We start from the raw sequence: 15,003 nt of genomic DNA, 5'->3' as shown, positions 1-15,003 counted from the left end.
TAGTTTTTCCATAAGAGTCATAAGAACACCAAGGATGGTGTTCCCCCGAAGGGGATGGGTTTGTAACAACCCTGGGTTAAATTTCCATGTAAATAAATAATGTATGAACATTATGAAAGAAAAAATAAAACCAAGTTCATGGGACATGTATTCCAAGATGAATGAGGGGGAAAACATAACAATGGGATCCACTTGTTGTTAATGATTTATTGGTTATTGAAATTGGCATTGGCAAAAGGCAAGAGGCAATAAATGAAAAATGATTTATTCGTACTAGCAAGGGCATGTGGCAAGGATGCAAAAGAAATAAAGGAAAATGAAGAAATTCCACTTCATCAAGTGGGGAAGAGGAAGAGACAAAAAAAGAAAAATGAAAAGAAAGAAAATTGGAGAGACAACATTCTAGCCTTATCTTTTGGAAAATAAAGGAAAAAGGAGAGAGAACACTACAACACTTGGACACAAGGAAGGAATACAAGTGAGGCACACACAAGGAACAAGCAAGGAAAGCAAGCAGTGGAAAAGGGATTCGTTTGGCATCCAGGAAGAAGGTTTGGACATCAGATAACAAGGACAGAAAATAGTTGTGGATTTTGCAAGTACCATTGTGCGTGTTTGATTATCTTGTTGGGATTTGAATGCATGGTTTATACATTGGTTTGTTGGTCATTTTGTTGTCATTGGCATGGAGATTTGCCTGGATTGGGAGTCATGTACAACCTTGCCTTATGTGATTTCCTCGATAGTTATGATGTAGTGGGTTCCCTGTTTGGTTGAGCTTTGGATTTCTAATAGATTTTGGATCATGGTTGAGGTGGTCTTAGGAAAATACCAAGGGTTGAGGGTGGAGATGGTTTTCTTCGAGAAGCTCTTGACAGGTGGGTGGAGATGGTTTTCTTCAGGAAGCTCTTGACAGGTGGGTGGAGATGGTTTTCTTCGGGAAGCTTTAGATAGGTGGGTGGAAATATGAAAATTCCTCTGGGTATGGTGAAGAAATTTTAAGGCATCCAAGCTTGTATTGGTTCTGGTGATTTCTAGACCTTTTATTAGGTGAAATAACTGTGGCTTGAGGGTGGAGGTGGTTTCCTCTTGATTCCCTATTTGGTTATGTTTTGGTTTATCCCATGTAATCCCACGTTCAAGCTTGGCATATAGCACAAGGGTGATTGGGCTAGAATAAAGAATTGTTTCAGCCCCAATCTATGGTCGGGTGGTACGTGGAAGTCCCTGATTTGGTTGACATTATACATATGTTAATATGTGTTATTCTTTAATGAGATTAATGAGAACAAGTTTTGGTTTAATGTGTTGATTATGTGACTAGTTTTTCATGGTTTCATTCTAGTTAAATGCGTATTACATCCATGATATATTTCTTTTTATATGATGTGCACCCATTATTGTTCTTGCTCATGATTGACAGGCTCTTGGATGTTTTATATGGATGTATGAGCTAACTTGTGGTTTATGTAGCTAGTATGTGAGGGTAGCAAGCCTTCTTGATGAATTTCTAATAAAACTAATAAAACTGTGAACAAATATGCATCTAAACCTATAGGCACCTTGGTCACAACATGTTTGTAAAAACAAATAACTTGTATTAGGCAAGCTTGAACAAGACCAAGGTTTATAAACAGAGCATGAAGACTTGTACTTATCATTGATAGCGTTTTGGAGAATTATTGGTAGTTGGACTGTAGGTTAGCCCTAAAATTATGGAACTGAGTCTGTGGTCGCATGTACGGAAAGAGGAAATCTTGGCCACAATCGCATGGAGGATGGGTTATGCGTGCGGATGGAGCCCTCTAGCTGCACTGATAGGTTTGCATGCATGTCGATTGGAAGTGATTGGGTTAAGAAGTGGTCTAAGCTTTGGAGAAATGATCACCAAGGAAAGATACTATGATGTCAAGTTGATTATGTTTCTTTGAGTGTTTGTAGTAAGTTTTGGACAAGTGGACCCCATTTCCATAATTGAATCTTGGAAGTTGGGTCATGCATAGTAATTCTCAGTTGATGTTTACCTTGGTAAGTAGGTTAAAGTGGGTAAATGTGGGGTTGGGTGTTACAACAAGCATTCTTTCTAGGTTAAGGGTATTGACTAGGTGCCATGTAATGTGGCTAGGGAGAATGGCCCATATAGCATCAGGGCCTAGGGTACTCCCTCGATTATAAAGCTCTGACCATATTGCATGGGGTTACTTGTCTAGTGGGCAGTGTGAGTGCCTTAAAGCATTAGGCAAGTATTTTAACCATTCAAGTTCCATGTGACAACATGGGGGAATGGTAAATAGGCCTAATATTTCACCATTGATTAGGGAGAATTTACCTAGTTCCAAGTGACGACTTGGTTAGTTGGTGGCCCAGGACTAGTTTTAACCTAATCAGGGGTTATCTGACCATATTTCCAAAGGGTATTTTGCTAGTGGGTTACTAGATGTTGATGCATGATGCTTTGTGCATGGTTCTAGAATGGAACATGAAGTGGATGGATGCATTAACATAATGGCTCATTCAATATTTTCTTGGGATGGAGATTTTTTTTTTAGCAAAGTGGACATCTAAGGAAGTTAAGGTGAATGCCTTCCTAACTAAGAGGGAGTGTTGATTTTTGGGTAGCTGCAAGAGGTATTCCCCAGCTACACAAGTTGAAAGAAATAAAAATACAATTTTAAATTAAAAGAAAGAAAGAAAAAAATTAATTTTCAAAGAGATGTGTTTCTCAAGGCACCCTAAAATCACTATAAAAGACACTTGAACTTCTCATTTGCTCACACACACTCATCAATCATATATTTCTCTCTCCCTATCTCTCTCTCTCTCATGTGGGAAGAAAACTAAGGAAGAAGCCTAAGTTTCTAAGAGGTTGAATTTTTTTAGTGTAATTACTTAATGATGTTCTAGGGTGTGCGAAAGTCATATCATATATCATTGGAAGTAATTATCAATTACAAAAAATTGTGCTCATCTAATAAGTACTAGAAAATCAACACAAGGCTTATAATGGAAGGTTGATAAGATCCTAAGAAGAATAAAACTGTATTAATGCTCAATCGTTATAAAGTTTAAACAATTTGTAAAATTAAATATATAAGGAATCTAATATAAGGCATGCAATGGAGCAAAGACCTCACTATATGTGGGATGATCATAGAGAATAAAAGAATTCAACAATTGCTAGTAGGCATTAGCATTCACCTAAACATTCAATTAGGAGAGGAAATACATCCTTAGAGTAAGTAGGCAACCCAAGTATATCTCCTATTAAGCATTGAAGTAGAGGGTTTGAGTTGGACCATTTCTAAGGAGAGCTCATGAAGCTCAAGTCACCTATAATTCATGGGGAGAATAGGAAAAATGAGGATGTTGAAGCATGTTTGTTGGGAATGGGAAAATATTTACAGCTTCATAAATTCTACTTAGGCCTTCACATAATAATTGCGATCTACCATCCTCAGGGGAAAGCATCCATGCGGTGGGATCAATTGAAATAGGTTAAAGATTTGGATGAGAAAAGATTCTCTTTGGAGCAATGCAAGATGTAATTTCAATAACAATACTTGTTAGGGAATTATTGTGACAAGAATATGCAACAATTCTTTCAACTCAAGCTTGGAAATAGAACCATGGAAGAGTATGACAATAAGTTTTTAGAAATTTTGAGGTATGTGGGTTTCATCAAGGTTGAGAAGGTAAAGATGCAAAGATTCTTAAGTATATTAATTTATTTTTACAGGGATAATGCTCAATTTCATGAGATCAAGGCCTTGGGGGAAGCCATAAAGAAAGTTAAGTCTTTATAAGGAAAAAAAGGAAGGCTATTTTTTCAAAAGGCTTGGGATGATAAGAATAAAGGATAGATGGAGTAGAGGAAGAAGGGACACAAGGAAACATTTTTCAAGAACAACTCATGGTATACTAGCAAGGGAAACAAGCACAAATTGAATCAAAGACACCATATCCTTTGGAAAAAAGGCCATGATAATAGCCCATAAAGTGGTGAGCTTTTGAAGGAGACTATATGCACAGGATTGTCCTTGTAAGGAAGAAAGGATGAGAATTGTTCACAACATCCAAGAAGTTGATATAGTGGAAGACATAGGCAAGAGCTTGATAAGGATCTATGCAACATTGGGAGATAGGTAAATAGGCTACCAATCTTGCAAGATTGAAGTGGAAGGTAAAATAAATAATCAAATCATATTTATTTTTATTGATTATGGAGCTAGTCATAACTATATAAATCCTAAGCGAGTTGAAAGGTTTAAAGTGAAGAGACGGAAGCATGAACAACCTTGGTCGGGTCAACTGGACACTAGAACCAAGAGAAGAATCAATGAGTTTATCAAGGATTGTCCAATGGACACGAATGGAATCAACACTAAGGAAGATTTGAACTTCATATTGTTTGGTTCATATGAATGGTTTATTGGACAAGTGTTTTGTTGTCCTAGATTGCTAAAAGAAAGATTTCACATGCCTTCATGAGGAAAGGAAATTAAGAATATTTCAAGCTATTCCAAGGCTTGTATCAACCATAGAAATATTAGACTTGTAGATGAAAATAAGCTTCATGAAAGGATGTCGAGTATATGCAAATCATATGGAAATGGAAACCAAAGAGAAGGTGCCAGATCTCAAAGATTATGTAGCCTTGAGGTAATTTGAAGATGTGTTTGGTGAGATACTATGATTACCACCAAAGAGAGATATTGACTTCTCCATTTATTTAATGCACAAAGTTTCCGTTGTGTCTAAAACTCCTTATAGGATGAACACACTAGATTTGAAGGAATTACAAATGTAACTAAAATAACTCTTAAATAAAGGGGTATATACACCCAGGGGTATCATCTTAGGGTGCCCTAGTTCTTTTTGTGAATAAGAATGATGGAACCTTAAGGTTGTGTGTTGATTTTAGAAAGTTTAATAAGGTTGCCATAAAGAACAAGTATCATTTGCCAAGGATTGATGATCTTCTTGATTAGATGAAAGGTACAATGATGTTTTCCAATATTGACTTGATGTCGAGCTACTATTAGGTGATGATCAAAGAAGAAGGTATTAGAAAGGTGACATTTCAAACAAGGTATGGCCATTATGAGTTTGTAATGGTTCCATTTGGGTTGTCAAATGCATTAGTTCTCTTCATGTGTCTGATGAATGGAGTATTCAAAGAGTATCTGGACAAGTTTGCGACTGTATTCTTGGATGATATTATCATATACTATAGGATATAATAGGAGCATCAATAACACTTCATATTAGTACTACAATTCTATATGTAAATTAGTTGTATGCAAAGTTGAGCAAGTGATCATTTCATTAGAACTATATCCATTATTTAAGCTATATTATCTTAGAAAATGGCATAACAATGGACCCAAAAAATATCAAGGCAATTAGAGAATGGACATCACCAAATAACATTTCAAAGGTAAAATATTTTATAGGGTTGGTTGGGTACTGTGAGAGATTTATTGAATGTTTCTCCAAGATTTTTCACATATAATCACTTTCGTGCAAAAGAAAGGAGTGGAGTTTAGATTGAATTCAAAGTGCATCCTAATTGTTATTCTTGGCATTAATTTGGTCATCTTTAAAAAAAAATTGAAGATGATGTAAAGGGTGTCTAATTTCCCTATTTATAAAGTCTCAAGATCACTCCACTCGTTAACCATCCATTCATAGTAAGGACATGTTGAATTCACAATAGAAACCTTGAGAATCTCTTCCTCTTAATAGTGAATTTCATTTTTAGTTACTTTGCTCACACATTAAGGAGGGGATCTACACACATTAAGGAATCCATAGACCCATCACAAGGGGGGAGGGGTTGGAGTCCACAACTTTTCAACAAACTCTCTTCATAGGTGTATTATTTGGCCATTTTTGTTGGATAATGGAAACATTTTTTTATTCTTTGTATGTTTTTATTCACTTGCTTTGTCTATTTACTTCATGAACAATGGAAGCTTGGGTTTGGCATACATAAATTAGAGCTATGATTTCTAGTTCTTATTTCCATTTTATTTGTGCTTGATACACAACCAATAAGTTAGTATTATTTGCACACTCTCACAACAAACCATATCCAACAAGGAGTCAAGATTGCACTGTAAGGACACATCCAATATTATTGTGTTGAGAGGCGCTCTACAACCTAGTATGGGGGAGATGTCATAGTGATGTATAAGTTTGCTTATAAACATTTACATTTCGACTCAATTAAAAAATAACTACCCTAGATCTATCTGAACTCTAGATTTGCCAAGCGTTGAGAGGGATCAAATCTCTTTTCATTCTAAAAGAGGTTTGCATCTCAAGAGATTTGATCCCTCTCGGCACTTGGTAGATCTAGAGTTAAGATGGATATAGGTTGGGGTTGGATGTTTTTTTTTTTTGACCAAGTTAAAATGTTAACCATTACAACATCTCTACCATATTGGTCTAGAGAGCGCCTCTTGGCACAATAAAAGGTTACAAGTAAAATAAAGCCCAATATGGGGAAGATGCTGTAGTGTCCATACATGAGTGTAAACATTTAAAATTTGGCTCAATTAATAATAAAAAGATAAAAGTAATAAAATATAAAATTCAATTTGTTATATTGTAATTTTGTTTTTCTTAATAAGATTAAGAACAATTTTTTAGATAAAATAAAATCATAATATACATATGACATTAACATATATAACATATTTAAATTTAATTAATAAACACATAAAAAATTAATACTTACAATACACTTACAATATAGCAAGATTCTTAACCATAGATATTTGCCCCCACTTTACCATGGATATTATTATCATGTAAATAGAGTATGTTACAATACCATGGCTTATCAATACCACATGCTCAAAAACCATAACTCGTTTCACAATCAAAATATTTTATTTTAATTTTAATTTTTAACATATTTTTAATTAAATCTAAAAATAAAAATAAAAAAAAAAAAAAATAAAAAAATTCCCCTTGGAAAAATCATAATTTTATTCATAAGACAAGATTACATGTTGTAGATGCTAATATAACATATGAAAAATAAGTTGATTATGTTAAATCAAAATACATATAAGAAACTAGAAATTACAACAACCTATTCTTTTCTACCTTTCTTCTTTTCCACTTTTCTCCAACCTCCAGTGTTGAGAGTGGAAGTTACAATGGACATTTGATTTTCATCTGTGTATAGGATATTCTTTGTCAGAATCAGATCCCTCTGATCCATGAGTTCGTTTGCTGTTGTGTACTTCCATTCCTGTTATTTGGGGCTCCTGATGCGACAAGGGGTTGTTGGGCCTCAAAATGCAGGCAGTGGTATGGTCTGTCTCCTCCTTTTGTGTGTTGTTCTGGTCCTTCTGTAAATCCTTTTCTGCATTATTTTCTCTTGCTTCTGCTTGTCCTGCTTCTTCTCCCAAAATGTCTGTGCATTGCCAACGACTTGGTTTTTTGGGTTGCTTTTTGTTCCTTTCAGGATCTTTTTTAACTTGTGGGCAAGCACTGTGAAGGTGGCTTGTCTGCAAACATCCACGGCACCGAAAAGCTGTATTTTTGTAATCCAGAGGTTATGTCCAGTGTGTGTCATTGAAGATCAAAGTAATACTGTCGGGTAGTCCTTAACTAAGGTCTACTTCGACGCATATCCTGGCAAAAGTGAATATGCCCCTTGTGAATCTGCCTTGATCAATCTTTATGAACTTCCCCAGGGAGTTTCCTATACCTTCTAACACTTGATGATGCTAGAAGTGTAATGGGAGGTTGTGTAATCTGACCCAAACTGGCATTTTTGATACCACCATTGTGTTGGCATCAAATTCTGGGAACCAATTGTTGGCATTATGATTCAAGTGTTGTCCTTGATGGAAACTCACTCAGAGGTATGATACAAGTGTTGTCCTTGATGGAAACTCGGAGCATAGTGCAACAGGTCAAGAGAGAGGTATACGCAGGTTGACCGTGATGAAAGTGCGTATACACGCGGGTTAGAGGAGCAAAATGCGCGTACACGTACACACGCAGGTTCATAGAAGGAAAGGCGCGTACATGTCGGAAACCATGGTTTTGGTCCGTGGTATTTGGTCCATGGTATTGGTCCGTGGTATTTGGTCCGAAGTGTTGACCCCAGATATTGGGTCCAAGGTATTGGTTCAACATGGTTTTGGGCCATGGTATTGAGAGAAGCCTAAACCTATATAAGGAGAAGATCATTAGGCCAAGAGAGGTGTGAGAAGGTGATGAATATCTGATGAAGTGTGAGATCTAGTATGCTGGTTATGGGTTTGTGATGCTTAGCTTGATCTGAATCAAGGATGCACTTATGGGGATGATGATGGATGATGGATCAGGATATTAAGGCTTGGAATGTTTATGATTATATGTATGATTATGGATAGACTAGATCTGAATTATTGGCGCATGTTTATTCTGTAAATGTTATGTTCTGATGTCTGAAATAGCTGCAAAGCTATAAGTTAGAATTTGCAGATATGTATGCGGGTTGTCTTTGGTAAAAGCACGTATACATGCAGGTTGGGTTCGTCCGAGTAGCGTATACAATATGAAGTATGATATTTGAAGTTGAAGGTTGGTTCTGAATATTGTTGCAGAGTTCAGTGTTCTGTTCTGTGTTCTGGTGACGGTGTTGTTGACAGGGTTTCAGTATTGGGTGATTTAGAGATTGATGATTGTATTGCAATGGTGATTGTTTTGTGGATCCAGTATGAAAATGTATGAAACGTGGTCCCGGGAATATTGTGGAGTTCAGTAGGCCGGCGCCTACGTACTGGTAAACATATCGGCCAGTACAAGAGCCAGGGGGTTGTAGCTCCCTTCCAGGAGCAGCTGGAAAATGAGTGAAGGTTGGAGCCTTCAGTAGGCCGATGCCTATGCACTAGTAGATGGATCGGCTAGTACAAGAGCTAAGAAGGTTGTAGCCTTCTGCAGGTTGTAGCCTACGTGCTGGTAAAGGACTACACCAATACATTGTAAAAGAAGTTTCTTATTAAGGGAAGATAGAAACAAATTGCAGCAGGTGGTTTTCACCCACATTGGGTTTCCACCTTATATCATGGTGTTCATGTGTGCTCTTTATGTGTGATGATCTGTTTTGTTTACTGTTCATATGGTTAACAATGTTCTGATGCATTCACTGAAGATGAACTAACTAAATCATAAAGTTTACTGGATGTACGCTAGTTGCTTTTAACTCAGTCGCGTATATACATGGATATCTTTAACTGAAGTAGCGTATATGAATCAGAATATGAAAATTGAAAAGTGGTTGATTTGATAATACTAATTCACCCCCCACACCCCCCTCTCAGTATTATTTCCAACAATTGGTATCAGAGCAGGTCCTTTGGTAGAAGCTTGATCGCTTGAAGGAGATCCGTAGAACAATGGGAAAGAAAGCGCGTCAAAAGAAGAAGACAACTCAAAGGAACAATGACAGCCTGCTATTGAGTGGAAGCAAGTATTCAGAGCCTGAATCACCTCAGGTTGAAGCAAATGAAGCATCAGATAAAATCATAGATCAACAAGATCTAACTAGCCAATGGGAGAATGCCCTCAAAGAAGAAATTATCAACTTAAAAGCTCAGTTGGGATGTACCTCCAGAGTACGACAAATGCTGCAGGTGCTGAATGAAGAACAAGAAAATGAGATTCTCAAACTAAGGCAACAAGTGGAAGAAGGAAGAAAGTCTGAAGAAACTTTGACGAAGCAATGTATGGAAAAGGAAGAACAACATCAAGTTGAGGTAAATATCTTGAAAGGTAAATTAGCGGAAAAAGATAAGCTATTACGATTTCAAGATAGTACTAAGATCTTGGATGATATTCTTAGTAGTCAAAGGTCGCCTGCTATCAAAACTGGTCTTGGTTTTTATGAATCTGCTAAAGGTGAATCTAGCTCACAAGGTGAGGCAAGGAACTCTAATGAGAAATAAAAAATGATCAACAAGGAGATAAGTAGACAACCCCATCAACAGCCAAGGAAAGGAATTCCTTAAAGAAAATCTTTTGCTCCTAACTTTGGGAGTGATAGACAATTATTTCCTCCAATGAATAATGTTGAATGTTATGTATGTCATAATCTTGGACATGCTGCAGCCAGATGCAGAAGTAGAATGTTTCAAGACCGTCAAACAGAAAGATCATCACGTTCCAGGTTCTTTAAGGGATATTGTTTTGCTTGCAATATGTTTGGTCACAAAGCCATTGACTGTTTTAGGAGGAATATGAAACATGTAAGATGTTATGCATGCAACAAGCTTGGACATATAGCGAAAGAATGCAGGAGAAGATTGTGGACACCAAACCAAAAGAAGAAAACATCATCATAGTTGAAGATTTGGAAGAAAAAGGAAGTACAACCAGAAAGATGTGGCATAGCAGAGTACACAGACATGACAGATTCAGAGGAAGCTAGAAGTGTGGAACATCAGTGTTCTAAATCTCATACGCAGGTTTCATGAAGACATGTCGCGTATATACGCGAGTTATATGCTGCACAGTCACATATATGATGTTCTGAATAAAAGCAGCAGTATAGAAGTCTGATATGATTTAGTCATTGTTTTGATGATGGCATGGCACAGGTTCAAGGGGAGCATATACTTCAAATAATGCATTGTTGTCATTATGGTTAGAAGTCTATGGTGATGATGCTTATTGACATATCTTGCTTGGCCAAAAGAATGGATTGCAGGTTACAAGTCTGGATGCTAATGATAGATCATATGGTGTATGATAGTTGCTGATAACTATCATGGTCTTGTTTAGGTCCTTGGTCTTTGTGAGTCATATGATGTATTGTGTTACCCCACTATGCATGGGATGAATGATGTAATTTGAATCATGTATATCCCCACTTGGTTGGGTGGATGAGTCAAAACGGTGTATTCCCACTTGATTGGGAGACTGATGTATGTATAGAGTCATGTTATGCCTTTGCAGACCTTGCATGTGCTCAAGGGGAGCATGGACGGATTGGAACATCTTGGCATGTACAAAGGGGGAGCTCAATCAGAGATTTCAGCAGGTACTCAGGGGGAGTATGGACAACATATGGAGATTAAAGAAGAGAATATCTTGGTCCGCCCTTTGCCCTTGATGTCAAAGGGGGAGAGTGACTTGGTATGGTTGTTGCCATCAAGTCCAAAGGGGGAGATTGTTGGCATTGTGATTCAAGTGTTGTCCTTGATGGAAACTCACTCAGAGGTATGATACAAGTGTTGTCCTTGATGGCAACTCAGATCATAGTGCAGTAGGTCAAGAGAGAGGTATACGCAGGTTGACTGTGATGAAAGTGCATATACACGCGGGTTAGCGGAGCAAAATGCGCGTACACGTACACACGCAGGTTCACAGAAGGAAAGGCGCGCACATGTCGGAAACCATGGTTTTGGTCTGTGGTATTTGGTCCATGGTATTGGTCCGTGGTATTTGGTCCGAAGTGTTAACCCCAGGTATTGGGTCCACAATATTGGTTCAACATGGTTTTGGGCCATGGTATTGAGAGAAGCCTAAACCTATATAAGGAGAAGATCATTAGGCCAAGAGAGGTGTGAGAAGGTGATGAATATTTGATGAAGTGTGAGATCTAGTATGCTGGTTATGGGTTTGTGATGCTTAGCTTGATCTGAATCAAGGATGCACCTATGCGGATGATGATGGATGATGGATCGGGATATTAAGGCTTGGAATGTTTATGATTATATGGTATGATTATGGATAGACTAGATCTGAATTATTGGCGCATGTTTATTCTGTAAATGTTATGTTCTGATGTCTGAAATAGCTGCAAAGCTATAAGTTAGAATTTGCAGATATGTACGCGGGTTGTCTTTGGTAAAAGCGCATATACACGCAAGCTGGGTTCGTCCGAGTAGCGTATACAATATGAAGTATGATATTTGAAGTTGAAGGTTGGTTCTGAATATTGTTGCAGAGTTCAGTGTTCTGTTCTGTGTTTTGGTGACGGTGTTGTTGACAGGGTTTCAGTATTGGGTGATTCAGAGATTGATGATTGTATTGCAATGGTGATTGTTTTGTGGATCCAGTATGAAAATGTATGAAACGTGGTCCCGGGAAGATTGTGGAGTTCAGTAGGCCGGCGCCTACGTACTGGTAAACATATCGGCCGGTACAAGAGCTAGGGGGTTGTAGCTCCCTTGCAGGAGCAGCTGGAAAACGAGTGAAGGTTGGAGCCTTCAGTAGGCCGGCGCCTACGTACTAGTAAATGGATCGGCTAGTACAAGAGCTAAGAAGGTTGTAGCCTTCTGCAGGTTGCAGCCTGCGTGCTGGTAAAGGACTGCACCAATACATTGTAAAAGAAGTTTCTTATTAAAGGAAGATATAAACAAATTGCAGCAGGTGGTTTTCACCCACATTGGGTTTCCACCTTATATCATGGTGTTCATGTGTGCTCTTTATGTGTGATGATCTGTTCTGTTTACTGTTCATATGGTTAACAATGTTCTGATGCATTCATTGAAGATGAACTAACTAAATCATAAAGTTTACTGGATGTACGCTAGTTGCTTTTAACTCAGTCGCGTATATATGCAGATATCTTTAACTGAAGTAGCGTATATGAATCAGAATATGAAAATTGAAAAGTGGTTGATTTGATAATACTGATTCAACCCCCCCCCCTAGTATTATTTCCAACACCAAGGGGTCATGAAGAGCCCTGCGTTGCCCCTGAACCATGGTCCTTTATTGAGTATATATTCCTTTTCTTGAACTGTGGTGAATCTAACAATAAAAAAACCCTTTGGAACATAAAAGGATTCACAGGTTTGTGACCAAGCAACAAAAATCCATTGGTGCAAATGATCAGATTTGGGACATAACCCATTAAATTTGCATATGACTGCTTTGGTAAGAAAATTAGAGTACAACCGATTTACCTTAGGTATTGAGACTGTGTAGGTGGGATTATGAGATTTTTGCTCCATTATGTAGGGCCTTGGTAGATTAGGGGATAATATTGGATTGGTTTAGGCTTTTTCCTTTCCTTTGACTGCGTCCTTAAACGTGCCAGTGCCCCTTGCACTGATACCAGAGCATCCTCCTCGCAGCCGCAGATTGACCATGATATTTGAGTCTATGTCAATACCATAATCCTATAGTGTGTGGTTATCTTGTAGGCCGTGTCCTGTGTAAATAAGGTTTTGCATGCTTGCTGGTATGCCTAAGTTTGTCTGGATTTCGTGTCTTAAATCTTAGATCCATCTCCCTCTCGTGATTCTCCTGCAGATACTCTTTCCTTAAGGTGATTTTATGAAGATTTGGATCAGATCCAGGTCAGGATTGATTGGATTTGCTTGGTGTTGGGCTCGATCTAGCATTTTCTCTGTAGGCTCGAGAGCACCACAGAGCTTCAGAATCTGCCTGCGCCTTGATACCGTAAGAAGCAGCTTGTAGAGATCATCTTCCGGAAACTCAACGACAATGCCGAAAGTAGCTACTAGCTGCAGGAATGCCTGTACCTGCAAGGACTTGGCGTTATTGGCGGGATCCACATCAACATCGATCCTCGACTTCCACTCTTTGGTGATAAACCTTGCCTGCTCCTTAGTTCTCTGAGACACAACGGGTTGCTCGGCTCCCATTATAGAGTTTGCCAGGAGGGGAAGAATCAATTCTAGCAACAAAGAACAGGCTCGTCTCTGGTGCCCAAGACCCGAGTCCTTCTTCTCTATTTTTCTATTACCCTTGTCATAAAAACCCTTGAGAGCTTGTGAAACCAGCCGAGCAGGATCAATGGCACTCTCTAGCACTGACAACAACTCGACCCTAAGTGCTGAAACGACTTTTCTCGGTTCCACGATGAATCTCCAGAGACCCTCGGCGTCCATTTTCTCACAGAGGAGCTTGTCGGCTGGATCAGGCCCTTTGGGAGCAGTGGCACATATTTGCTGGTTAGGGCACCCCTCACAAGCGTCAACTTTTCCTGCCATTTCTGCGTCTGGCCCTGGGTAATGTTTGTTGGCATTCTCCAGAATTTCTCTCACAGGCAGGGGCTCTCCATTGCCATACTCAAGAACCATGCCAACCTCCATAGCGTGTGTTTACAGTGTGTCTATGAGAACCCAGTTTTCAGTCAGAGTAATTATCCTAAAATCTTCTAAAAACAAAAAGGTTATAATTACTTTTGAGATATATTTAAACTCTCTATCCTCACCACTACTAAAAATATTTCGTGGATATTCCATAGAGATTAAAGGAAAGTTTTAATAAAATTAAAAATGAGAATACTTTTATATATAGAGATGCAAAAATAATATAATATAAATAATATTATTGAGAACTAGCATAGATTTATCTTAACTAAGGATCTATCAAGCGAAGATAGGAAGCAAATCTATCGGGGTGCAAACCTTTCCTTAAGTTTTGCATTCAAAAAGAAGTTTGCACCTCGAGAGATTTGATCCCTCTCAATGCTTAGTAGATCCTTAGTTAAGACGAATCTATGCTAGTTGAGTCGAGAGCCTCATTCTACAACCCAGTATGTTGTGTAACGCTGTCCGTCCATCATCAAAGTTAAAATTTTGAAAATTTTCTCATGCTGACCATTTTCTTTTTTTGAAAATAAATAAATAAATTAAATAACTATACAAAACATTTAAATAATGTCAGCGCATAAAAAACATGCACATGAAGAAATTTGATCCCTCTCGGCTCATGTTAGATCCGTATTTAAAATGGATCTATGCTGGTTTATTTTAATCCCTACCATTCAATACTTTAATTGTTCAACTATTAATTATGAAATTAAAAATGTCTATATAGTTGGTGGATGAGAAATGTGTAGTTGATGAAGGAGAGATGTTTACATGGTTAATAATCCTTATGGGCATTCACTATTGATGCAGATGTGCTATTAATAATCTAAAGTATGATTCCGAAATAGTGAACAACAAATTGATATGCAAGACACCTTTATTGATGCATATGTGCTATTAATAATCTAAAGTATGATTACAACAT

At 37.9% G+C, this 15,003-nt stretch overlaps 1 protein-coding gene across 1 annotated transcript; it reads right to left on the bottom strand.

Annotated features, from left to right (window-relative positions):
• Positions 1-13,280: 13,280 nt before the first annotated feature.
• Positions 13,281-14,075, bottom strand: LOC149158028 (FRIGIDA-like protein 3). The gene has a single exon (XM_089433858.1). It carries the CDS (start codon positions 14,073-14,075, stop codon positions 13,281-13,283), a length of 795 nt encoding a protein of 264 aa, XP_089289984.1.
• Positions 14,076-15,003: the final 928 nt, after the last annotated feature.

The sequence above is a fragment of the Pinus tabuliformis genome, chromosome 5_2 (assembly GCF_031772625.1).
Source record: "Pinus tabuliformis cultivar Carrire ecotype Pingquan chromosome 5_2, CPIR1, whole genome shotgun sequence".
Classification (NCBI taxonomy): Eukaryota; Viridiplantae; Streptophyta; class Pinopsida; order Pinales; family Pinaceae; genus Pinus; species Pinus tabuliformis.
The sequence above is the reverse complement of the archived record's forward strand: the minus strand, read 5'-3'. Positions and strand labels throughout refer to the sequence as shown.